Raw genomic sequence first — 26,461 nt, 5'->3', positions numbered from 1 at the left:
TGTCTCTGCCCATGGCGGGGGGTGGAACTGCATGATTTTTAAGCTCCGTCCATGATTCTTTCAGCACCCACCCTGGCGATATTTTACACGCATTAACCAGATCCCCTCTCAGCCTCGCCTCCCCTAGGCTAAACCCTCTCCGCTCCCTCAGCCTGTGACAGGCGAGCTGCCCGCTGGGGTGTTCCAGGGAAGCTCTCCGGGCTCCTCGCCCGCCTTCCCTCAGGGAGGCGGAGCCGCCGCCCGCCCTTTTCCCTCGGCGCCCTCAGCTCCCGCCCCGTGCGCGCGCAGCGGGCGGGCGGGGACGGCGCATGCGCGGTGCGGCGCGCGCCCGCCCGCCCGGCCCGGCTGGTGCGTGCGAGGGAGAAGATGGCGGCGGCGGGGGCGGCGGCGTGAGGGGCAGGGACCGCCGAGCTCCCCGGGGACGCGGGGCGCCATGGCCCTGCACGGCGCGCAGGTACCGCCCGGGACCGCGGGCACCCTTGCGGCACCGCGCCCGGACCCCGCCGGGCTCCCGGCGGCGGGCGGGCCCCGGGATGGGGGGGAGCGTGGTGGCCGGGAGTAGGCCCAGGGTGATTGTGCACGTTCATTGAATGTGCTGAGGGCGGTGGGGCGGCCTCGCTGCCCGCGGGGACGGCGGATCCGGCGCTCCCGGGGCGGAATTCCCATCCCGGAGGGGTCCGGAGTGCGGGGGGTCGGCCCCGCGCCGGTGTCGGTGTCACCACGCCGGGGCCCGAGGCGGGGGGTGCCGGTGCTGAGCCCCCGGCCGAGGGTGCTCGGACAGAGCCCATCGCTCCGGCTGCTCTTTTTAATTTTTTTGGAGGGGGGGAGAGGCAGAAACGATTCTATAACAAGAAGGGAATAAGGAGATTTGTAAACTAATCCTCCCCCCTCCCCCCCGCCCAAACACTCGATAAACCCCGGCGCATCGGGGTGCAAAGGGCTGAGTGTTGCAAGATCGCCGTGCACGGGGATGCGTGTGCGGATTCCCTGGATCCCACTGGCTGAACCAGCCCGGAGATTTGTGCACCGAGTGGAAAAAAAACTGCAGTCGTGGTGGTTTTTCGTTGGAAGTTTACAGCTCGGTTCCTGGGCTAATCCAGTGTGTGCTTAGAGCGAATGATTGAATGGGTTCGTTTCGCTGTTTGTTTCCCTTAAGGGTTTTCTCCCAAAGAGCTTGAAAGCAGGAATGTCAGGAAAAGCGTGTGGAGCTCTGGAGTGTTTTATTTGCAAGACTTAGAGCGACTTTGTTGTTTAGCAAATAATAAAGTTTAGAAAACTGTGGTAGCGTTAAAAGTAATTTTGTTAAGGGTCCGTGTCTTCTGTCATAGAAAGCACGTTTCATACAATGTAAGTCATTTCGAACAGGGCGATGCTTTATTATGAGTTCTGTGGGTTTTGGGTGTTTTTTCCTCAATGAAGTTAAGTTGTACATCAAATGAAGACGTGCACTGGTGGCATTGGTATTTCCATTTTCAAAAGTTCGTAATTGGTGAAAACTACCGACATTTCTTGTCCAGCTTGATTTATTTATGTTTGAGAGAAAAATGTGAGTGGTTTTGTTAATGTGGGTGTTCTTAAGGGTGCTGCAGTGTCTGGAATTTGTTTCAAATTTACGACTAATTTTAAAATTTTGTGTCCTTCAATTTTTATTCAAAGTGAAGGAAACTCACTTTTCGACCTTTTTTTACTGTCTCAGTGAGTGATTTTTGGAATTCAGATACATCAGAAGCATTCAGTGTCCAGCTCAAGAGTTGTTTCACTCCTTGCTTTCTCCCCCCCTCAGCCGTGCATGTGGTCAGTTTAAGGAGTTTGATGTTTAAAATGGAGCTTTTTTCATTATTTGGAGGAGTTAAGGATTTGTTTTGATCTGCACATAATTATGTTGGTGGACTTTAAAACAAAAAAAAGTTCGGCTGATGATTTAGTTTATGGTGAAGTGCTCCATTGCTGAAATTAAAATGGGCTGTAAATTCATCTTTAGTAGCAACTTGAGCACAGACTATTTTAAATCATCCCCCTCTGTAGGTAAAGGTGGATTTTAGGTCTTGTGAAGTTGCTGCTGAAGTTGTAATATATTGTTTGTATTAGATAGTTTCCATATAATGTGGAACAGATATATTTTGGAAGTATATTTGTAAGATATTGTTTAGCTAATGCTTTGTCCATGTTACTAAACACAACGGGGTTTTGGGTTTTTTCCAAATTTAACCAGTTTATTGAGATGCTGTCTGGGATTTATGTGAGTACCTCTTCCAGAACAGTGCTGTGATGCTGAATTAAGGTAACAATGTTTTGGAGCCTTTGGGATGAAAAGCCTGTAGATAAGTTCAGGGATGCAGTTTTACACGTGTACGGTGTTTCCTTTTTGTTTTAGGATGGTAGTGTTACAGATCAGTAGATAAAATAAGAAAGTTTTGATAAAAGTTGCCTGTTCTTAGTAGAAGATAAATAAGATTATGGAGTCATTATGTCGATGTCATGTTTCAGAAGTAGACAGAAGCGTGTTCTTCTTCCATATCTCCAGTTTGGGTGTACCATCATTGAGGCATTTTTTGTCACACAGGGGAAAAAACATCTTCAAGAAAATCCTGCTGCTCCTCCAGCTGAAATGCAGAGTCAGATTTCTGCCATGGATGGATTCATGGGATAGTGGGCAGAAATATTTCATCAGGCAGTTTGCACATTGTGACAAATGACTCCTGAAACCCCATCATATTGAATATTTCCATTGATTTGGGTGGCCAGTTCAGCAAGCACAGAAGTGTTTGGTAGCACAGTTCAGCTACTGCTGGTGTTTGTGCCTCTGTTCCATGGCACTATTTCATAATCACCTCATGAGAGGTTTAAGTGTTGTGTGGGTCTGCTGGGTGTGTGCTGACTGTATTCACAATCTGTCCTTTTTTTAAGGTGAGCTACAAGTAAACCTGCTGTATTGCTCCATGACACTAAAGATGTTAAGCTGATCTAGTTAAAACCACTTGTCATCAAGGGCATCTAAAAATCTCTTTAAAAAAAAAAAAAAGACAGCTTAAAAACTATTCCCCTGTTTGGGAAGACTAAAACTCTGTAGGAACTGTATAAACAGTTGTTTTAGCCACTTTTTCTATTGTTTTTAATAGAAAAAATTAATACAGAGGCATCATTTGTAAATCCTGTGAAAACAAGTTAAGCAGAAGAAAGGATACCATAGCAGAATGAATCATTTATGCTTGTTTTGTTCTTCCACCATTACTGTGGTGTCAAATGAACTCGGTGCCATTTTAAATGTACCACGTTGGCCCCAAACCCAGCTGAATTGAAAACCAGGCGAGTTTGAGCTGAGAAAAAAAGCTGAACAAGCTCCTAAGCTGCTCATCCTCACCCAGGTTGTGTCTGGCCTGGCAACCAGAAGAACTGGAACTTGGAACATGGCATGCAACCTGACTCCCTGAAACACTGCACTGCAAACTGCCTCTTTTATGGCCGGCTTGGAGGGCTGCTCCCTGGCAGGGTGTAGTTTGATGTTTCCTTAAGCCAGGGCTCTTTCTAGAAGACAGAAAAAAAGAAGGAAAAAAAAAAAAAAAAGGCAGCAGCCTGCAGGCATTTGTGCTGTGCTGCCTTTGCAGTGTCTTGCCTGATGTTTGTGGTGATTAGGAAATCGATGTCTCGAAAATAATGTCCAAAAAATGGTTGTTATGCAGCTGGATGAGTTTCTTGTGCACATATGTGTAACGTTGGAGTGTGCTCATGGGCAGAAAGAAATGTTTGGGGATGGGGCAGTTGGATTCTGTCAGGTTTGTGAAATCCACTGAAGATATGGGGCTCACCCTGAACACAAAATAAAAGGTGACTGTGGGTAAGGGCTGCTTGGGAGTGGAATTGGAGGGAGGTGTGTGAGTGCCCCATCTTGCTGCTGCTGCTCAGTTGCTGTCCTGTGTTTAATGGGCTGCAGAAGCTGGGTTTGTCTCTCCCCACTTCTTTTTCATTGCTCAGAAGGGTCTGGGCTCATCTTTTGCCCATGGAGTGAGCAGTTATTCCAGGCTTCCCTGATCTTGGGAGTTCAGGCTGCAGCTGAAGCTGGGAGTTTCGGTAGCCAGAAGGGATCATTTGCCTTTCTAAAATGTGAATGGTGAATCCACACTGAGTAAAGTGGGTGAATGTGGGTTGGTTGACTTAAAAAAGGAAGTCTGGGAAAACTGACATAGAACTTAAATTTGGAACTATATGGCAGCATGCAAATAGGCTAAAACCCACAGGTTTTGTGAATCACTGCTATTTATTCTGTGCATTCTAGACTATAGCACTGATCTGGAGACTTCTTAGAATGGATCCAGCCATTTACCTATTAATAAATCCAGTTTCTGTAGGCAGTTGCTCAGACATACTGGTCTTTCCATTCATGTGGCTGTTAAAATACTTGTAAAGTTGAGTGGGGTTTTGTTCGTAGGTAAACTGAGCAGTCTCATTTCTGTTTAGTGATCGACACACAACATGCTGTGTCGTACAAAACTGCCAAATCTGTTAGAATAGAAGTTGCTGGCCTTGGGCCATTGGATTATAGTCATTTGTCACTCTAATGCCATTTCAGCAATGTAGATGTTCATTTCCAAAGAATTAAACATGCTGGAACTGCGGTTTTTCTTTTTGATGGAAGTGTTTTATGTGTGATCATTAAACATACAACTGGGGATTAGGGAACAAAGGGTTATGCTTCGTGGTGAAAAAGTGTGTGTGTGTACATGTGTGTGTGTTTGTATATTCAGACATTCCATAGTAGAATAGTCTGATATTTTAAAGCTGGGGTTCTGAACCCTATTTTTGTTTTATGAATTTGTGCCATAGGTATTTAAGACTGTGTTTTAAGTATTTCCAATAATGGGGCCGTGTTGGTTTTTTTTAAAACACTTTAAAGGATTCTGTTTTGTTAGTGCTCATGTTAATATATTCATTAATGCTTTAATAGAGTAAAACTTTGAAGTACATTAGTCTTTTCATTTTGTATTTGACTGTCTAATACCTAATTTATTTCCAGATATTCCTGATATTTTAAATATGTGTAAGAACTTTTCCTCCTTATTTGACAGCATACTATTTATTGATCTTCAGTGTGTGCTACAAGGTCTGTTTTTCTTCACCTGTAGTTAGGCAGGAGGAAGATTAAATCACAGTAGCCCTAACAAGGTGTTTGTGTAAGGCTTCTTGGAATCATACATCTTTTGGAAAAACATCTGTTCTTCAAGTCAAGAAAGGCTTCTTGAGATTCTGTGGTAGCCACCAATGTCAGTCCTGTAGGAAAGAAATGTGCAGCAGCACTTGGGGGAATTTGCTGCTGGTGCTATTGTATGTGAATTCATATCATGGATGGAAGCTTTGAAAGAAGCACTGTGTGTTATTTGCATTGGAATTATAGTAGGAAAGAAAGGGATATAGATGAGCTGCCATCGAGGGTAATGTTAACACAAACTGGAAAACCACTTAAGGGATCTGAAATTATTTTACTTTGTTAAAAAAGTAAATACCCCAAGTGAGGCTCAGCTTTGAGGTGGAAGAGAAAAATGCACGATCTGTAAGAAGCTGTAAAGAGCATGTCTCTAAAGGTTGTGTGAAAAGATGCATTTTAAAAAAACATGCAGGAAAGTAGGTTTTCTTCAAAGAATTCTGTGTATGAAAGACTTCTTATTTTGTTTGAACTCCACTGAGCAGACAAGCAGAAATAACTGAGTTATTCCCCCAGTGCACTGGGCATGTTTTTTCATATATTTAGAGCTTGCTGTAGTGATTCACAGATTTCCTGCCTCATTTTTCCCCATGAATGTTGCAGGCTGGTGGTGGATTTGCCACTGTAACTCAAAATAAAGAAGTTGTGTATCATTCATGCAAAGTGAAGGCTTCTGCTTGGAAAATGTTTTGTCTTGTTGGAGTGGGATGTCTTTGTAGGTACTATAACAACCTGTTAAAATAGTTAAGATACTGATTATCCCTTGAATTCTTGGTGCAAGCTTTAGGCTGGATGGAGAGGGAAGTGGAAAAAGTTCAGTTAATTTATTTACTGGTAGAAGTAGGCAATTAGATTAGTTGTATTGAATTAATGGTTTTGGAGCATGTTACTTAGGGAGGGTATTCAGTTCAAAATGAGGCTGGCACATAGTGTAGGATGGCCTTGTCATTTTAAATATGAGTAGGTAGGGTAAAAAGAGAGGGAAGTCAAGCAGAAAGGAAAAGAGTCATTGTCAGCACAGGTAACAGCTGAATTGCAAAAAGAATCAAGTTCTCTTGAGTTCCAGTGTACTTAGTCTATCCATTAAACCTTATGGGTTCTAATAATAGCTAGCTGACCAAAGAAAGTAAGAAATAGCACTCTGGTGTCCTTACAGCATGGAAAACCTCACTTTCTGTTCTGCTGCTGCCTTTGGGATACAAAACCACAACTGTTTGAAAATGTCTGTGGAGCACTGTGTTTAATTGATACGAAGTTGGAAAAAAGTCAAAGACAACTTGCGGGACAATTTCCACTTACTTAGGCAGTACTCACTTTCTTCTCAGTTAAGGGCTGTGACCATAGATCATTGCCCTTAACAAGAAGTTTAGACTTCCACATTTCATCACACATAGTGAGAACTCCCTAACAGAACTTGAAACAACAACAGTGAAAAAAGAATTTATGCAGTTAGTGTGCTTTCAGAGCAGGCAAGAATGAGATACATAAAATTGTCATCCTGGTGTTGCAAGCCACAGAAAATGTAAGTGCAGCAGAGTGAGAAGTGTGAAAGAGGAGCAGTCAGCTTTCAGAGCAGAAGAAATAAAGCTGTTGAATTTGTTCCTGTCAACAGGCTCATGGTCTCAGTCTCTTGAACTTCGCCGTAGTCCAGACATAGTGCTGGGTGGTCACTCTTGTTGCTGTGAGTGCAGGTGGCAGATGCTGCCATCGTGTTCCAGGTGTTGCCAGAGCTGAGTTTCCTCAATTGGAGAGGATAAAGGCATTGGATGTGTATTACACTTGGCACTAATGATTGCCATTAAGGCTGATATGATTTTCTGATTTGATGTGATCACATCCTTGGAATAGAGCTGTCCCCAAGTTCTCATCAGTGTTGAGCCTGCAGCGGTGTGGGAGGGCAGCTGTGCCCATTTTTCCCCTTGACTTTGTACTGCTGGCAGTGGTGGGTACCAGGGGCTCAGAGGGGTCCCTCCTGCCCAGCAGCTGTGCTCCAGTGGGGCTGAGCTGTGCAGCCTGTGTGTTTTCATGGTAGTGTTACTTCATAATTGGTCTGAATTCCTCATGGATTTTTATAGTTGGGGAAGAGATAAGCTAAGAGCTAAGGTGTTTCTTAGCCATTTGGTATGCAAACCAATTTTAAGTTTGTGTGCTCTACATTTATTTATTTTGTGACAGCTTGAAATAAAAAATGTTTATAATTATTGAACAACTGCTTATTGGCAGGTCTGAGTGTCCAGCACATCCAGTGTGTTTACTGAGTAGCCAGCAGTATTTGATAATGGCAGACTTCACTGATGTGAAACTTAAAATCAGTTTATATTTTCTAGTTCAGTTTGTGTTTTCTGCCTTATTTGTAAAACAACCATTCTGAACAATTGTGTGAGTAATTCATTGCTTTACTGAATGTCATTGTGGTTTGCAAGATATCTTAATTAGATTTGGGACCAAAGGAGGCCATGAAAAGACCCATGAGAAGCTTGTTCTTCCAAAAACTGCCTGAATTGGTGCTGTTTGAAAGTGGAAAGTCTCACAGGTTCAGAGTGTGCAGAAATGTGAGGGCTGAGGGTGTGGTTTCATCGTCGTTGCTCAACCTTGTCTGCTCTGTGGACCAGATGACAATTGGGTAGTGCTTCTGTGGGGTCTCCAAAGCCAGGGATGGATGAGGGAAAGGAGAGCAGGAGGTGCTGGAGCTGCAGACGAGCTGATGGAGCTGTGGGTGAGAGCAGGGACACTGCAGACAGAGCTGCTCCTGCCTCTGTCCCTGCACTGAGGCAGCTGAAGGCCAGAGCAGAGCTGCCTGTGCTCCTGCTAGTGTCGATATTCCTGTTCTGAGCCGCCTGGATGAGCAGGCCAAGGAAGTGGTGACTCAACTGCTGCCTGCATGGAGGGTACCCAGGGAGCCGTGATTGTGCTCTGCTCTCTGAGCATTGGGGGCTTTATCAGTTTGTCAGTATATTCTGGTTTAATCACTTTTTTACCTTCAGAAAGCAAAAGAATTTTAGTATCTTTGAGACTAAATGTGTTGGGAAATATCTGGAGTGTGGTTTTGTTCTTTCTGTTCATTCATATGTGCAAAATAATTCTGAATGCTGACAGAAGATCTACAAGGAAAGACATAAAGTAGCATTATCAGTGGTAGTCTTTTGAAATGAGCTACTTAACTTTGACCATTTAAGACTTCTTTTTTTTTCTTGCAGTATACCTACTGGCATACTCATACCCAATTTTTAATGCTGTCACTTAAAAATATGAGTGTTTAGTATGCTTACTGTTTGGGGTTTGGTGGCAGCAGTGTATTAATCTGTGCATTTCTTTTAACAGCTATGTTGCATCTACATAAAATTGTTTTGCAGATACTTAAGCTCTAAAACTGTCTCGGGAGGCGGTGGCATATGTGTGGTGTCCCAATTTTCATTTTAACTTGCAAACCCCTTGAAAATACAAAGTTGCTGTCACAGGCTTTGCCAGATCCTTGCAGGTTTCCACCTGTCACATGTTGGGCTGATAGAGGAGGTGGATGGCTGAGAATGTGCTGGGAATCAGAACATGGGATGGTGTCCTCATCCCACATCGCTGTGTGTCACCTGGTGAAGTCCTGGAAGGGGCTGGAGTTCCTGCAGAAAACACAGCAAGAACATCTGCAGAACTAGTAATCAAACTTCAGCTGATACAGAACTTAAAATATTGGAGCATTTATTCTGTAGTGATAGTTGTTTCATTTCTGTGATCCCCACGAGTCATTTATCAGCCATTGTGTTTTTCACATATTCTCTGGTTTATTTTTGGCTGTTTCTCTATGAGATAACCCATTTTTGGCAGGTCATAACTTGCAGAGGGGAAAGTCTCATTCTTCCTTGTTCCTGGCCACTTTTGACACTGGTTCCTCAGTTCCTTAACACTCCTTCCACCAGTGGAAAAAATAAATTTAAAAAATCATCTGGATAATTTTTCAGTTTGACAGTAATCACGTCGCTGATCATTCAGCCTGTGGAGAAGAGATGAGATTGTCAATTCAGAAAAATGTTCTAAGCATTCAGCCCTTCAAAAATTTAGGGTTGAGATGTGAAGTTAGGCCATCAAAAGAGGCACATGAGTCCTGGGCAGGTGGGCTTAGCTGCTTTCCAAAAGTGCTAATCTGTGTTCCTTGTCAGGATGGAATCCAGATAGCTAATTTTTGCCTCACCTAATCTTAGCCACCCTAAATCCTACCCTGAGTAATTGCTTGTGAAAAGCATTGTGTGGGTGACTTGTTTGCTGAGGTGCTGTTAGAGAGAGATTTTAGTTTTCCACAGTGTTTAACTGCAGTAGTTCAGAGGCTATGCATTCTTTTCCCACTTTTCTTTATATTCCACTGTATTTTCCAGCTTGCTTGACAAATAGGAAGAGCAATCTCCCCACTATCCAGAGTGGAATGGTTCTCTTGGATGGGTCTCTACGGGTCCTTTGAGGTATTTGTCCTCTGTGAAGATGAGAGTAGTGGATATAAGCAAAGAAAGTGCCAAACATACACAAACTAGTGGGAATCTAATGAAAATACAAGCAGTCTGGATTTTGTGGCTTTGCTTTTGATTGCTGTATTTTAGAAGCATAATTTTTAGTCTAATTTCCATATTTAAAATAATAAGGTGCCATCCTGAATATTGGCTACTCTGTCTACAAGGTTGGCACCTTCACCTGCATGGAGAGGGGCATCCACTGTCCAGGCACATGGAGCAGCTCACAAGAGAGGGAGTGTGAGATACAAACTGCTGGAACTGAATTCAGCAGATTCCTCACAACAATAGACAGATTACGTGACTCCAGAATTTTGGGTGATAGTTCAGCTTTTGGAAAGGAGAGTGGTCTGGCAGGCACAAAACCCATGCTCAATTTCTTTCTTTCTCCTTTGCTGTCTCCTCCAATAACTTCAAATCCTCTGTCAGCTCTTCATCTAACTCTTGTTCCTCATCTTTGGCCTCATCAAGCCAATTGTAATATTTTTGAACTACTTACCATGTGCCCATGTTTAATCTGTTTCATTTCTTAAAAGTCACATTCTTGCACTTTTTACTCCTAGAGCTCTACTTCTGATTTTTTCTTTTTAATAACCTCATTCAAGTCTAGATCTGTTGGTTTTACTTCTTTAAACCATGGATTTGAAGGATAAAAGCAGCCTGTGCGGTAAATTCAGACATAGTAAGAAGAGAAGAAGGGCTTTGCAGTGGCAGGGCAGTGCCAAGCAACACTGCAGTTTCTGAGCTGGAAGCCATTCCAGGAAAGCCAGGCTTTGTTCCTGCAGCCCAGAGCATCCTGCCTGGCCAGGGGAGTAATGTGCTGGCTCCTGGATACTGCAGGCTCTGGGGAAGATGCATGTACTGCTTTTCCACCTTGAGGAACTGAGAGAGGCTTGTGGAAGACAATCCTTCAGGATCTTAGCTGCTGAAGCATCTGCTAATAAATATTTTGTAAACCACAGAAAAAGGTGGATTTATGGAACATGCCTGGAACTTGGAGAGACAGCTGTGAGGTGTTCCAAGGCAATTTGCTATTTAATGTGGCCCATGCACTATTCTCCAGATGCAGAACTGATTTTACCACTGAGTTCTTAGAGCTTCATCCCACTGAAGGTGTCTGGCACTGAAGGTTGCAGCTCTAATGATTTTAGCTTGGAAGAGAAAAAAAAAAAAGGTTAGGGTTTTCTGCTGGGAAGTATTAGATAAAATTGCTAAGGGATTGTTTTGCCTGCTCCACCTGTAATAAACGAGTAGTTAAACTGGCTGTGTTCTTGAGGAACTTCATGTTCCAGCTTCTCTCTCCTCAGAGCTTATCATGCAGTGGTAAATCAGAATAATGCAAGTCTTAATTATTTTTGTTCTTCATTATAGGGAGAGTTTCCAATTTGCACATAGACTCAATAGCTAGTTCAGTGCAAGAGGAGCCTGCAGAGCTTGAAGTAAATGTGTTTGCTGAGTTATGAGCAGCCAGCCTGGAGCTGGTGTTTCCAAACTTTTAGAGGGTGTGAAGAGATAGAGCCTTGGCCAGAGGTTTTTTACCAACCACTGTGCTTGAATTCAGAACTGAGGAAGGACCAGGCTCCCTGTTTGGGAAGTATTTCTTTTTCATTTGATATTTGTGAGGACTGCCAGCTGGGAGATTATGATAGGAAAGTATTTTTGTTTGCCTTGTATTTAGTTTATCATAGCAAGAAAACAGATAGGAAAATGTTACTAGTTCTCTTTATCACAGGCAGATGTTCTGTGGGTTTGTAGTGGTGGTGGAAAGGTGTCAGAAATTCCTTCTTTTGCTCTCCAAAGAGCCAAGAGTTGATGTAATCACCTCTCACAATTCAGTTACCTCCCTCTCCCTGTTGCCTGGAATGCACTTTGCAGGTATTCCTGCTGTAGTCCCCAAATGCCTGCTCTTCATGTGTGTTCCTGCTTTGGGTGCCAGGGGAAGGTGCAGGGAAGGTGTTTTCTCATCAAGAACACTCAATGCTGTGCCACAGGATGCGAATTAAAAGTTGTATATAAATGTGGGTACAGTTTTCCTGTCAGGGGCCATTGCTGTATGATCATGTACAAGTGCTACAGTTGCACTGCTCTCCTTATGCTGTGATTATGTACAAAATAAGATCGTACCTGTTTTGGTGGATTTTCTCTTTGTTGTTTTGTGGAACAAAAGAATATCATCTGGGACAAATCTGAAAAGTGAAGCAGCAGGGGTTTTCTGCTGGTGCAGTCCAGGACATGGGAAGATAAGGAGTCTTTGTGGAGCAGCTCACTCAGAAATGCAGTGGTGTCTGTGTGACATGGGTTGGTTTTTATTCTTGCACTCCCTTTTTCTCTCCCCTGCTCACTACACTGACCATTTTATAGACAACTTCTTTGAGCTGGACGCACTTTGTGGCAGCTGCTGTTTGAAATAGGAGTGCCAACAGGCACCTCATTATTTGAAATAGAATGAGGAGCAAACATAAACAGAACTTGTTTGGGTGTAAGAAATTGGCTTGTCTTTTGGCAGGATTTTCTATGGTTATTGTTCAGTTTGTTGCTTTGATTTGAAGTACATTATATAATTGATAAAAGTACAACCTGCTCTGCTTTTGTGAGTATTCGAGTTACAATATCCAGGGTAAACTGCTGAGATCCACATTGTGCTCCCTTAATTGCATCAGGCTGTAAGGGGTCATTTAGTCATGAAACCTGTCCTTCCAGTAATGTGACAATCACAACTGTGCTTGCCTACTAGCCAGAGGTCTGCCTTTTCCTCTGACCAGAAAATGACTTTTTAAGGATGAGAATTCTTTTTTTTTTATGAAGGAATAAAACCTGTAAGATTAATTTATGTGAAACATATAGAAAATCTGTAACTTTCTTCAGCTGTAGGAATTCTATAATAACATAAATAAAAAAATAAAATGAATTGGGGAGAAAAAAAAGGTTTGGTCATGTACTATATTTTTGAGCCTTTGATAGCTTAAATGGTGGGCAGGTGGAGTTGCACTGACTCATGGGCTTAGGTGACCTACATTTACCTAGCTCTGATCTTTCTCCAGGCACTGTGGAGACGTGTTCATGTTCTAGTTTTGAGCTGCAGGCTAATGATAAAGGACTGACAGCTTCACTGAGAGTTTGCTTGTGATTTGTTGCATTTTCAGCTGTTAAAAGTTTTAATATGCAACTGCTTCACCTTCAAGTGTGGCTTCACTTGCATACGTTTGTGTTTATAAAAGTCAACTTTATTTTTTGGTAAAGAGGTATATTGACATGCTTTGCCTGAAATACTGTTTAGCCTGTGGACAGCTGTGAATACATGGCCAGTGGTTTTCATAGCTCCTGGTTATGGGATGCTGGGTGCAAATCAAAATCTATAAAAAGCCCAAACAGCAAAGCTGTTTTTCAGTTTCACAGTTTTGTCTGTGCTTTTTTAAGCATTTCAGTAATAAGTTTCTTGAGATTTGTTAGTTTGTAAAACCTTGTCTCCAGTTAAGTAATCATTTGTGTAGTAAGACTTGATGAATTTCCACTCAGAGGAAAGGACAACCTGTGGGAAGGCTGCTTTTTCCTACATTTTCCATAAAAAATCTTGAGAAATTGGGAGAGAAGTAAAGGGTGAGGAAGCAATGCCTTGTTTGCTGCAGGGATGACTAATGGGAGAGTGTTTTCTCTGCTAATAAAACCCGAGTGCAGTCATATGCATGTGCCCTTTCTTCCTTGCCAGAAAACACACTTCTGTCTGAATGCTTCCTTTTCCTGCTCTCCTGCAGCCTATCCCAGAGCTGGAAGAGTAAGTCCCCTTTGTAGGAGTAACTTGGTGGCCAAGATTATATATATAATATATATGTAAGTATAGCTTAGGGTATACATCAGCTATGTCATCATTTCAGTTCAAATGTGAACTAGTTTGACTTGTTTGGCCTTGACTTGCTTGCTGAGACATTTAGTGGTGGCAAGGAATAATCCAGCTGTAAAAGCTGTATTTTTAACTCCTTTATGGAAAAGCACTTGAAGTGGGAGTATTTGCAGCTTAAACTAATTTGACTGAAGATCTGAAGCTGTTGGGTGGTAGATGAAAGCCATGTTAATGCTTTCTGAAAGCCAAAGTTGACACTTCATTTTCCTGGCTTTCTTGTAGCACAGGTGATCCCAGGATGATGATGCAGCAGTGCTATTTCTACCTATTTTTCTAGGACAAGCAGCTGTGGAACACGTACTCACCCTCCTTTTATTCCTCCAGGACAGCCTTCGTGCTGCTAGGCAGGAACACCAGTGGAGATTTCATTACAGGCAGTGGGCTAACATTAGCATTCCTTTTTAAAGTGCTTAGGGGGACCACAGCAAAAGCCAGTCAGCATGGGCAGAGCTTGCAGGTCGGGTATTTTAACCCTTTGGGGTCTTTCCCCCACTCCTTGGAATTAGTTTTGTTGCTGCTGCTTTTATCTGCATAGTTAAGATGTTGCCTAGTGATCAGAGTTATTACACTAATATATAAGTACTTTTACTTTCATTCCTGATTTGTAGAAAACAAATCTTCTTTGATAGATTTGTTTGGTTAATTCATTTTATGTAATTTTTGTTAAAATCTAACTGCAGATAATATCTTGAAGATGTAAAGGGGATGTTATTGATGAAATGATTTGTTCCAAGTGCTGTAGAATCTCCTGGAGTGCAGCTGGATGTTACACTGCTGTAATCACATTGGAGAGATTAAGTTAGAAACCGATTCCAGTTTTGTTGTGACTGGAAACACCAGCGACTGACAATCAGCAGGATTTGGGATTTGCTCTAAGGAAGGTGTTTAACATGAGTATTTTTCTTAAGAGAATTAATGTTGGGAGGCAGGGATTCAATACAGGGAACTACCTTGCAGCTTGTCAGACTGAACATGAAAATTGGTGCCAGAGGCTCAGGAGTGAGCTGGAAACACTGTTCCAGCTTTAATAGTCTCATCCATTCAATGTTCCTAGCTCATATTATAGAAAAAATAAATTTCAGAAATGCTATACTTTTAAGGATATTCTCATCTGCAGAGTATTTGTATAATATTCTAGTCTTAAAATTTTAACTTGGAGAAGAGAGTCAAGATGCAGCTCTTTTTTTTATTCTCTCTTCAGTTGCACAGGAAGTATTTCAGAACTACAGTTGTAACTGATTCTTTGACTGGTTGTTTTTAAGGATTTAGTTGTGAGGGTTTTTTAGTAGTCCCAAGAGTATGACAGTATTTTGCATTCAATGCCCAAACTTTATTGCAAAATCTTGATAGGTGCAAATAAGGCAAATAAATTAAATATGAAGTACTAGAACACCCATGTCACCAGCAGCTTCATGAGAAAAGATGCCATTTTAGAATTGCATAAAGTATGTTTAATTTTGCAGTTTTTTCTTTAATTAACGTGCTGGTTGTTGTTAATGTCAGTATCTGAATGGAAAGAGCTATGTCCTGTCTAAAACTACCTCATTTTCAGGTTTATTCAAGCATTGTTAGTTTTATTTTCATCCTTGGTCTCATACATGTGACATCTGCAAGAAGACATTCACATTTGAAAACTCCAAAAGTTCAGAACTTGTGTATGTTAAAACCAGCGTTTAAAAAGCAGGATGGAAAGCAGCCCTTGAGAATAATTGTCTTTTTAAAGTGACTGGTTATGGAACCTCAGTATAGAAGATACTGGATGGAAAATACATAAATACTTGATTGTGCAGTGTAAGCAAAGCATTTTATTAAGTTGGTGTATGTTTGCTCACATTAGTTAAATCATGGGAAGTTTAGTGTGTTTTTTAACACTGTACATTTCTGGTAAATGGTCAGATTGGGTTACTGCTGAGAATTGCACTATGGAATAGATCCATCAGTATGTTTTGGGTTTGGAGGTGGTCATCTATCCCAGAGGAGAAGTTTGGTAGCCTTGATGAGGAATTGGAAAGGTAGCAGAGGTAGAACTGCCCTGTGTTTCGTTCCCTCTTTTCAAGAATTCCACAGAGCCCCATTGTTCCAACACACCCCTGCCTCTCCCAGAGGAGGTTTGTATTTCCCACCTGGTTTTTTATACAGTTGCAAGTGGAAGGTCACTGGGGTCTGTTTGATACTGTTCTGATACTGCTTTTAACCTGTGACAGAAATGAAGCTCCCCGGGCTGAGGTGTCCTGAGGGACCCTTGAGCACACTCGGTGCAGGGTCAGTGGTGATTCTGCAGAGTTCCGTCATCCAGGGAGAGGGAGCAGTGAAATACCTGCTCCCAAACCCACCAGAGATTCCTTCCCAGGAGCCAGGACGGACAGACAGCTCTGAGAGAGGCTGTGGAGAGGGTTTGAAAGGAGAGGGAGGGCAGATGGGACTGAATTAAGCCTCTTAGGGATTAGGTATCTTTAAAAGTAAGTCTGGGGATATTGTTACAGTCGGAAATTTTCAGAACTTTCTCCCAGTGTTCTCTTTAGATTTTCTTCCACATTCAGTCTTGGTGTGAAACTGGAACTCCTAAGCTTTATCCATGAGCTCCTGTGAGTGAACACTGATGCCATTGACTGCTGTGTAACGTGATTTTCAAGCAGCTGCATTTTTGTCTGAGGCTATAAATTAAAATCAGTTTTTGAAATCAGCAATCGAATGTTAAACAGTGTTAGAGAAATATATATATATGTCTTAAAATTTGTGTGGAGCTATTAATTAAACCTCAGTATTTCACAGATAATATTTATTAATATTTTGGGTTTGTATGTTGCCAGAATTTGTCTTATTGATGGGAATTTGTGTTGCTGCCTGGGCCAGGTGAGCTCTGTGCTCACGTGCAGTGCCCTACCTTCTCTCAGCGCTCTGCAGTTGTTGGTGCAGGTGAAAGGCTGTTGCTGCCTTGGCACAGCAGTGATGGAGCAGCACAAGCAGCTTATCTCCAGCACAGCACAATCTCTCACCTGCTCCAGGGCTGACCCTGAGCTGTCTGTGTCTGACTCCCACTGTTCCTAGGAGCTTGTGAAGTCTGTCTGTTATCCCCCATCGGGACCTTAAGGTGCTGTGACGTACATGGCCAGAGACTGGGACAGCGTGGGGCAGGTTAGCTGGGCATTGAAGGCATCAGTCTGATGCAGTTGTAATGAGTAGTAATGGCTGTGTGTTTCTTGCACACTAGAAAATACTAAAATTGGAATTGAAATCATCAGAAATTAGTTTGGCCAAGCTTTTAACTCGTGCTGATGTATCTCTGGCATGTGTTAAAATGTTATTTATAGAGTGGGGGAGAAATTAATGCTGACTGTGAGTAGCTTGTGTAAGTAATTTAATTAAATGTATGATGTTCCAAGCATTAGATTTTGTCAGTTTGGAAAAGAAGGCAACATTAAGAATTTTGAGGTTGGGGGAGTAATTTTGAGGGTGCAAACAAGTAGGACCCCAAAAGCTCATGCTCATAATTTGGTTATTCCTGTAAGGGTGTGCTACTTTTTATAAGATCTTAGTCTGCTCTTGCTTAAAATTTTTTATTACTTGGCCATTTAAGATGCTGTAAAACCTTCAAAATTTGAATTAATGGTACAGGTTAAGTAGTGCAATAATGCTGATGCTGTTTCAGAACTAAACAAGTACTTTCTTACACAGGTAACTTGTCGAATGCCGGGTACACTGATTCCTTGGGATGGATGGACAGCAGGCAGGGAGTTACAGTATCTTTCAAATTGTTTAAAATACATCCTTTCCCCCTCTGAATCCTGTCTTTTTTTGGTAGGGGTTGTTATACTTGCAAGGGATGTGATATCACAGTTCTTTTTCACTTGAGTGCACAGTTGTGTCTCGAAAAGGGTAGAAAATTCTGTCCAGCTTGCAGAAGTTATTTCTGGAGAGATGAGGCTGACTGGAGGCAGAGGAGGTTGGTTAAACTGGGCAGGTTTAATGTCATCAGTCCTTAAGTTTAAGAACTGATATCATCATGGCCTTAAGTTTATTTTGAAACATTATTTCTCTCAGTTATCATGTAGGGGTCTTTCAACTGGTGACTTAATGCTGGTGTGAAGCATTGGTAAATAAAACCAAATCAGATCAAATTCTGTTTATTTCAAGGCCAAATGGGATGGGTTTTTTGAGCTTTAGTCTGACCAGGATGAGATGTTGGTAAATATTTTAAAGTCCTGTTTTAAATTCCACAGGAAGAGTTGCATAGACACAAATTTCTCTATATGAATACACTGTTAAAACAGTTAATTAATGTAGTATTAATGATCATTTTGTTCAATTTTTGTCTTGTGTTTCCTCATTAAAAAAGAAGCTCAGAAAGACATGCCAGGCCTGTGATACTTTGCTTAAAAATGCTGGGTAATGAAATGACTGTATTATATTATTAGATGGAGAAATTAGGGTTGGATTTAACTTTTCATAGACTACCCTTGAGATGATTGTTTTGTTCTGTAGCATGACAGCATCAAAAGTACCTCCTAAAATATAATTTTAGTGATGAGTCAGCAAGTGATTTTCTAGAGTTTGTTTTTGGACTGTGATGAATTCTAGTTCATATGTTGCTGAATAAAAATGCCTTGGTTATACTGCAAGTATAAAACAAGTCTGAGTCCTGTGCCAGGAGCTGTAAAGCCACGTGGGTACAATTTAGGGATCTGTTGGGTTTGGGTGTTGGATTCTCCCTTGGTGGGCAGCAGTTAGCTGAGGGAAGAGTTTTTTGAAGCATTAAATGTTTAACTGTGTTTCACCCTTTGAATCACAGATGTTCCAGTTTGTTTTGACTGTTTGAGCTGTTTGTAGTCTAAACCAGATTACATTACTAGTTTTTTTAAAAACCTGAAGGCCATTAAAATGGGCACACTCTGCCACACGTGAAAGTGGTGTGTATATAAATCATTTTTTGTGTAAGAAAACGATGGTTTGGAATTGCTGGGGAATTTGGCTTTCAGTTAAGCTTTGAGATTTATGAATGTAGATGGCTGTGAGTCATGTAAACAGCAAGTTCCATTGGAATAAACCACCTCAAGTCTGGCAAAAAATCTGCAGTTGGGTTATTGTGTGTGCAGTGTGTGGCAGCAGCCTGCTCTTCAGAAGAGATGATTTCCCAGATTTTAGGAATTCTTTTCTCTGGCTCAGCTCCCATTCTGGTTGTGTCTCGATCGAGCCAAGCTAAGGTTTTACCACAAACAAGACTCGACACTGCTGAAAAAGCTTTTCTGGTGGGAGGGTGGAGGAGAGCAGGGAATTGTCCAGAATAGGCCTGGGAGAACATGGAGATAAATGGGAGTGGGGGCTGTGATGTGCTGGGCTAGACTGACCTGCTTTTATGCCATGGTTTTCAGTCCTCTGTCTATTTTGTCAGTTTATTCAGCTCCTTCTTGAACTTCTTTCTGTCCTAATATCTCTGTCCTGAATGTTTGGGTGTTATTCAGTCAATTACAGCTGGAGCCAACAGCTCAGGCCTTTTTATTTGCAATCTTTTGTTTTATGTAAATTAAATTTCTCATTTTAGTGTAATTTTCTTTGTGGTCTCATTAGGTACTGTTTTTCAGAGAGTATCTAGATGCAAAGTATCTGAAAAGCTGCAGGAAGATAATGTTGGGAAAAGATGTTTTAGGTTTGTTATGGAGAATTTCAGGCACAGGAATAACAGAATTGATGATTTTTGTGTGTTTTCCTACACCTGAGCAGTTTCAGTTCTTTGTGCCTTCAGGTACACTTGCTCATGTGTAACCCCTCAGTTTAGCACAACTCTGGAGAAATAATTGTTGTTTTTTTTTTTCTTTTTGTGAGAGGTGGGTTTAGAAGGCAAACCAACCTTTGCCTGGAGCTTGTATGAACTGATACAGGTGCACCCAAAACAAGGTTTTAGACTGGTCACAGGATGAGGAGCAGTTTGTGATCACCTCTAATGGGAATTTGAAGGAAAATGCTTTGCTTACACTTTCAGAGCCTAAAGTTCTTTGGTAAAGATGTAGGAAGGAACCAAGATGGGAGGTGGCATGCAAGGTAGAGTTTTTGACTTCCAGCACACGGGTCTTTTTGAATTCTGGTATCCTAATGGATTTTAATATGAATTTATTGATTGTATTGAATATAAATAGTTCTTTAACCAAGATCCTTCTCTTTTATTTTTAGTATATTTTTGGGGAGTTCAGCCCTGATGAATTTAATCAGTTCTTTGTGACTCCACGATGCTCTGTTGAGGTAAGATCTACTTTAAACTTGTTTTAGAAATAACATTTTGAAGCTCCATCTCTTTGTGTGAATTTGAAATACAACAATTCAAGTATTTGTCATTCACTTGGCTTGCTAATTTACAAACTGAAAATTTTATTCAGTAGTCTTTGTTCCATGTATGTCGATGTTAAGTCAATTTTTAGACATAAATTAATGATTCCACTTTCTGCTTGTCATCTTTCAGAGCTGGACTAGCTGACAGTAGTGGTGGGATGTTGATGATTCATTTTCCAGCCCTGTGCCTCAGTTTTTGTTGTTTTTTTAAGAGGTGGAAACTGAGAATTTTCCCAGCAGAGTTCTTGGTTGTAAGGTGGGCTTCTAAGCCTTGGGGAGCCTTTTGAAGCACAGGGATTGTTAATATTTTTGGCCAGGTGGAGCACTGCTGACCCTCAGAGCTGTGCTCACAGAGAAGGCTGTGTGTGAGGTCTGAGAAATGCATTAATAATGAACTAATTAGTGACAGAGAGAACCACAGAGTGGGAACAGTTGTCTTTGTGTGTTGGAGTTCATTACATACTCACATAGTATTGTAGGCTGTTATTCTCCGTAGTTCTTGGTAGACAATCATGAAACCATTTTCCTTTATAGGGAGGAGTTTTATCCCATTGTCCTCATCTCCAGACTTGAAAAATAATTTTCCTCTGGGTCCATTTCAATGTATTTCCTCCAGACATTTCCATTCAGACATTTCAGTCATGCTTCCATCCTGCCCTCTCGACATAAAGGAAACAAACACTCGAGCTGTAGATGGGGAAATCCTTTTGTCACAGTTTACAAACCATTGTTAATGTGACTTACTTTCCTGTAGCTTAATTTTCCAAGGATAATTAGTGTAATAAACTGCTGAACAATGAAAGGGCACGAAGGGAATGGGGTGGGGTGGGGAGTGAGGGAAGTTCAGAAAGGAAAAAGAGTATTTGTTTTTTGGGGGGAGAGCTGGGTCTCTGGTCTGTGGGAAGCAGAAGAGATCTGTCGGTAATTCATGTTAGCTGTGATGATCCTGCTGTTCTCCCACCATAATTGCAGTCGCAGTAGTGGGACATTTTCATCCCATGTAGTGTCACCTGAAATGCCCCCATCAGCCTTTTCAGCACTTACTTTGGGAATGATGAAAATGTCATATCTTAACTTGTGCAAAGCTGTTCTCAAAGTATGAACCTGCAGCACCAGCACCAGTGTGACTTCATTTTGTCAGTGTACCACTTACTGGTTAGCTGTCAAAATAAAGAGCTGTTGAACAATGTTCCTTAAGTTTGTCCTTGATCTGGTTCACTTCAATGTTTTAATTACCTGGATGATGAAATAAAAATGATGCTTATTAGTTTTACACTAATTGGTGTAAAAAAATGGTCTGAAAAAGGCAGGGTGAAACTCAAGAAGGACGAGCCAGAGCTGATAATGCTGCAGTGATGTTTGACACACATTGTGCTGGGGACAGTGCCCACATGTGCTGCTGTCCCTCTGAGGTCCCCTAACCACACACCCAAGGGGGACTCTGGCAAGGGAGTAGTTAAAGCTAAAGGGAAATATAGGTTGGATATTGGGAAAAAGTTTTTTCATGAAAAAGTGATAAAGTTCTGGAGTTGTCTGCCCAGGGAGGTGGTGGAGTCCCCATCCCTAGGTGTGTTTAACAAAGCCTGGATGTGGCACTGGGTGCCAGGGTTTAGTTAAGGTGTTGGGGCTGGGTTGGACTTGATGATCTTGAAGGTCTCTTCCAACCTTGTGATTCTGCTGTCTAAAATGTCCCTTTTACATGTGACATTTTAACAGGTGTTCTGTCTCATACCTGTTGGCTGGAATGGTTCACATGACTCAGGTGTATGGAACAAGTCAGCTTTGCAGGAGTGCTGTTGATTAATCTGATATGTTGGGGACCAAGAGGCTGACTTTTTTAAATCTTCTTATTCTCTGAAGGTTTTTGCAGTGGAATTTCAGGAATATTTTTCTTGCTGCTTCTGATGCACTGGTGTCTGCAGTGCATTAAAAAGGTGATATGTGAGTATGTGTAGCTTAGGGAATTGAAAACTTCAATAAGGAAATCTTTTATTTGTTACAGCCTTGGAGTTATTTAGAATAGCATTGTAAAGCTGCACTGTCCCCTCAGTGTTGTGTCTCCCACTGCAGAGCCAGTTCCACGTTCTCCAGGAGCTGCTAGAATGCAGTGTGGCAATGGCTGCCAGTTCTGCAGGCACAGGAGAAGCTTTCAGCCACTCAGGAGGTGTAGGGGCAGGTGAGGGGGGTTAGGAATTGCCCACCTATGGTTACACCATGGCGAGGGCTCTGTCAGCCCTGAGTCCATACATGGATGGCAGTGTTTATACAGAGTTAGCCCCACTCTGTGCTGTGGGTACTTTGTGCTTAGGCTGATCAATGTGCTCAAGAACCCACCTCAGCTGAAACATCCCAAGGGCCATGCTGGAGCAGGTTGAGAGTCAAAAGGTTTAGGTGTGATTGTTGGCTGTGCAAAGGTTTGTTTCATCCTTTCCTAATTTGGTCTGTCTTCAGCTTTTGTCTAAAAAGAGGATATGTTCCTCATGTTAAAATGAGCTGATGAAGAAAGATGCTGGGAGGTGAATTGCTTGAGAGGTTGGTGAGCCTGTAGTGTGTAACCAAGATTATCTCTCAGTACTTGTGGTAATCTGCAAGGACACCTGAAGCTGCAGTGGGATTTGATAAATATAGAAGCATGAGTTCAAGGCATCCTCTCCAAAAATCAAATCTCAATTATGATGTTATTTTTAAAGGATTTGGATGTTTCATATGAAACTGATATGAAATGTTCATAGATTTGCTTTGCCTTTAAATAAGTTTCATTTCTTTTTTGTACAGCTCCCCCCATACAATGAAACAGTTTCATGTGGTATTAAATCCACAGGTAAGTTTCATGATGGTAAGAAATCAAGAATTTTTTTTTTAACTTCAAGGTTGTGACACTTTCCTGAGATTTACTGTAACCTCTCTTTGAATACAATTGTTACAACTTGCTCAGCACCTACACAGGCATATATTAGGCAGGTCAGATTTTTAAACTTTACTGAATGATACCTGTGAGAGGTTTTGAAAATCCTGCATTGAACTTCAGCTAATTACAGTGGGCGTCTTATTCCTCCTTCACTGTGCTGCCATATAGAGTTCTGTGGAAACACTGCAGGATGTGGCAGTGAAAATGAGGGGGGTTAAAGAGCCATAGCATGAATATTTTCTAACAATTACAGCAAGACTGCTCTGCAAGCAGTGTTCTGCTCTGTGCTCCCTTTGACTCTTGTTTCTGCCTGGCTTGGCTATTTTTCTGGTTTGGTTTTTTTTTTTTTTTAATCTCTTGATGAAGGTGTGACTTGATGTAAAACTAAATTACAGGGTTCCCCTTTTAAAGCTGTAACACTCACAGGTCTCCTCTGCCTCAACCCCAAAACCTGGCCTTACTTCAGAGTTACAAGAAGTGGACAGGTAGGTGGGAGCTGCCCTGGGAACCTTGCTCTGAATAGTTTTAACCAAACTTCCACAAAATTTTAAGCAGCAGGTAAATCAGTTTTTGGTTTATTCCCTGAAGCAGAGAGCAAGGAAGCTAAGACATAGACGTGTATGACTCCAGGTCTCCTTGGAAAATTATGGAAGTATCTGACTGAACATTTCTCAAAAATGCTCAGAAGAGGACCAAACTACACCTTAGTGTTTAAGAACCCCTGATCATTGTGCTTAAAGACTTTGGCCTTCCTTTTGAAGATAAACAGGCTCGTCAGTCAAAGAAGGACCACAGGTCTCATTTGAGAGCACATCAGCAGCTCTTCTGACAATTCAGGAGTTTTATTTAGTACAGGATCAGTTTTAGGACCCTGAGCAGTTCTAAATAGGAGTTGGAAAGGTTCTTTAAAAAGACCATATGGTGTGAATTGTCTGTTGGTAACAGGGGCATCCAGTCATATATTTCTTTGTCTAACTAGATTTAAGTTTTGTTCTTTCAGACTGAGATTTTAATGTTCACAAGCCATACAGAAAGATGGTTTGTACAAATGTCTTTCAGATCATTCCTAGACCTTGAGAGAACCCCTCCCAGCCCTGAGATTAGGTAATGACAGCAAATTAGGTTTTGCTTGAAAAATGTCTTTAACAATCTTGCACTCTACTGTGCATGTACATTGTCACTGTGATGGCTGCATAGGAGGCTGTGCAAACTAAACTGGAATGCTTGGTTATGCAAAATATTTGTATTTTTATATGATGACACACACCATGTTACCATTCCCCATAGTCTTCATTTTTTTCTGTACTTATCTTCAGTGTTTAACTTTATTGCAGAATCAGGATATCTGTTAACACCTACTAGGAGGAATCAAATCATGGCTTAAGCTCTAATATGCAGATCTCTGTTCACACTAATTAGTACTGTGCATTCACAGATTTTGGGGTTGTGCATAGACTGTCCTTGGAGCATCTGTTGGTACTTGTTTCAATATGTGTGCCATGTTGTTCATGGCACAGAGATCTGTTTCAGTCCATTCAGAAATAGAGCTGTGAACTAGATTGCAACAAAGATGCCCTGAAGCAAAGTGGAAAGTCAAAACAAATAACAAAAAAAATTACCTCTTATTTTTCTCAAATAAACTTGACACAGTCTTACAGCAAATGAGCTTCTGCCAGTCATTCCATGGACTAACTGTGCAGTAGCTACTGGTATTTATTATTCTAATCCTGCTGTAAGGTACAAAGATTAATTGCTCAGCTGTAACTTCCTAATTTGTGTGTTAAAAGCTACAACATCAGTTCTGCTCTTGGCAAGGTTTCAGCCTATGATGATCTGTAAGGGATGTGTTCTGTTTTCTGCTCCCCATTAGCCCTGAGTGGGCTCTTGTGATTGTTTAGTGTACAATAAAGTGATAAATTCACCAAAACTAGAAAAAAAGCTCCCTTAGATTGTTTTTGCCAGGTTAGCTCTGGGTCACACACAGGACAGGGGTACAGAGATGACAGCTTTTACCTTGGCCTCTGATTGACATGACTCACCCATGGAGGGAAACCACATTCTTTGTTTTGAAGCAATTACTATTTTCTTGAACTTGGATTTTGGAAAAGAATTAGTCATGAATTATTTGAACTGGTAGGATTTGAAATGTGCCCAATAATTCATTTGTGTCTAGGTTGGAGGAATACTGGGTGTTAGCAATTGTTGCCTGTGCTTTGTGCTGTTGTAACAAAGGGTTGAAAGAACCATAAACAGATGAACTAATGAGAAATGGTTTTATTGTGGATTTATATCACATAAAGCCCCCAAAACTTTGCATTTGCCCTCAGATGAAGCAGTTTGGAGCTGTGTGTGCACAGCCAGCTCAGGCTGTGTGGCACTGCCAGCCCCTGGAGCAGGAGGTGCTGCCTGAGCTCTCTCTCAGTGCACCTCAGGCACAGCTTCCCCTTCCCTGGCTCCAGGCTGCTGATTTTTTAAAAAGGAACTTCAGCCCTCTCTTCTGGGTGCTGATGGCTCGTCAGTGATTGCTGAAGTGGTTGGTGAATGGCAGACAGGGTGTTAAAAATGCTTTCTCACAAGGAGAGGGAAAATTTAGATATTAGAAATTTGAAATTCACTCTCTTCCTAAGACAATTTGGAGAAACCAGATATGTGTGTGGAATTTTTACCCTTTTTTATTCTTAAAAAGTTTCCTTTAGTCTGACTGGCAGCAAGATTGAAGTTGATATGTGACCTTTCCCTATAGTCAGATTAAAAGATCAATGCAGAAAAGCAATTAACATCTTTATAATTTGTTCATTAAATCATAATACGTTGGTATTGCATGGATAAGTCAGACTTCAACACACATTGTATGTTTGTAACTCTTCATTTTATATTAAAAAATGCGGATTCTTGTTCCTTTCACATTTTTTAAAGCTAAAATATTTGTTAGCAGATTTTTCTAGAAAATATCCAGAACTGCAAAACTTTTATATTGACAGTCATATATCAAAATATTCCCTACTAGATTGTTTTCCCAGAGGATTATTTCCTTAGCTGTGTGAATAACTTCTTTTCTGGGAACTTTTGGTTGCTTTTTGTTGTGTTTAAAATGACGTCCACCTCATTTTTAGTGAGTCTGTGTTGTACTTGAAAATATGTATTTGTTGATGTCATGCATAATGTAAGTTGCACAAAATCTTAAAAAGTTTAGTGCTGTGTCCACATAATTCCTTTGGAATTAATACCTAGTGTTGTTTGGTTCTGTAGTAAGGCTTAAAAATTGGAAATGTGTGTTTTAGCCCCCATCATTGAGGAAACGCAAAATATTAAAATGTAACGTTTTTGAAACAGTAGCTTGCATATCATAAAGACCTGCAGAGCTTTAAAATGTCAGCTTACCTTCAAAATTCCTGAAACTGTTTCATTAATTTTATGCCTTTACTCAGTAGTTACAGAAATAGTTGTAGCTGAAGTATTCAGTGTTACCACTCAGCACACATACATTATAACAATAAATAAATTCCAGGAAATTGCAGAACTTGGTGGCTGAAAATATTTCCTGATACTGCAGCCTGCCATGAGAATATTTCTTTAGTTCCAGGTCAAATAAATAAATCAATAGAACAAAAAAAACTGTTCATAAGTTTTCAGTACAATTCCTA

The 26,461-nt window shown here is 41.3% G+C and overlaps 1 protein-coding gene across 1 annotated transcript in view; it reads left to right on the top strand.

The window, feature by feature from the left end:
- Positions 1-325: 325 nt before the first annotated feature.
- USP10 (ubiquitin specific peptidase 10) overlaps positions 326-26,461 on the top strand; it is a 46,223-nt gene continuing 20,087 nt past the window's right edge. The window contains exons 1-3 of the mRNA XM_084215137.1: positions 326-454; positions 19,754-19,822; positions 22,685-22,730. Of these exons, the coding sequence (XP_084071263.1) occupies positions 434-454; positions 19,754-19,822; positions 22,685-22,730 (136 nt within the window). The 5' untranslated portion in view covers positions 326-433. The remainder of the gene's footprint in view (positions 455-19,753; positions 19,823-22,684; positions 22,731-26,461) is intronic.

The sequence above is a fragment of the Fringilla coelebs genome (genome assembly GCF_963513975.1).
Source record: "Fringilla coelebs genome assembly, chromosome: 14".
Classification (NCBI taxonomy): Eukaryota; Metazoa; Chordata; class Aves; order Passeriformes; family Fringillidae; genus Fringilla; species Fringilla coelebs.
Note: the sequence above shows the minus strand (reverse complement) of the source record. Positions and strands in the feature narration are given on the sequence as shown.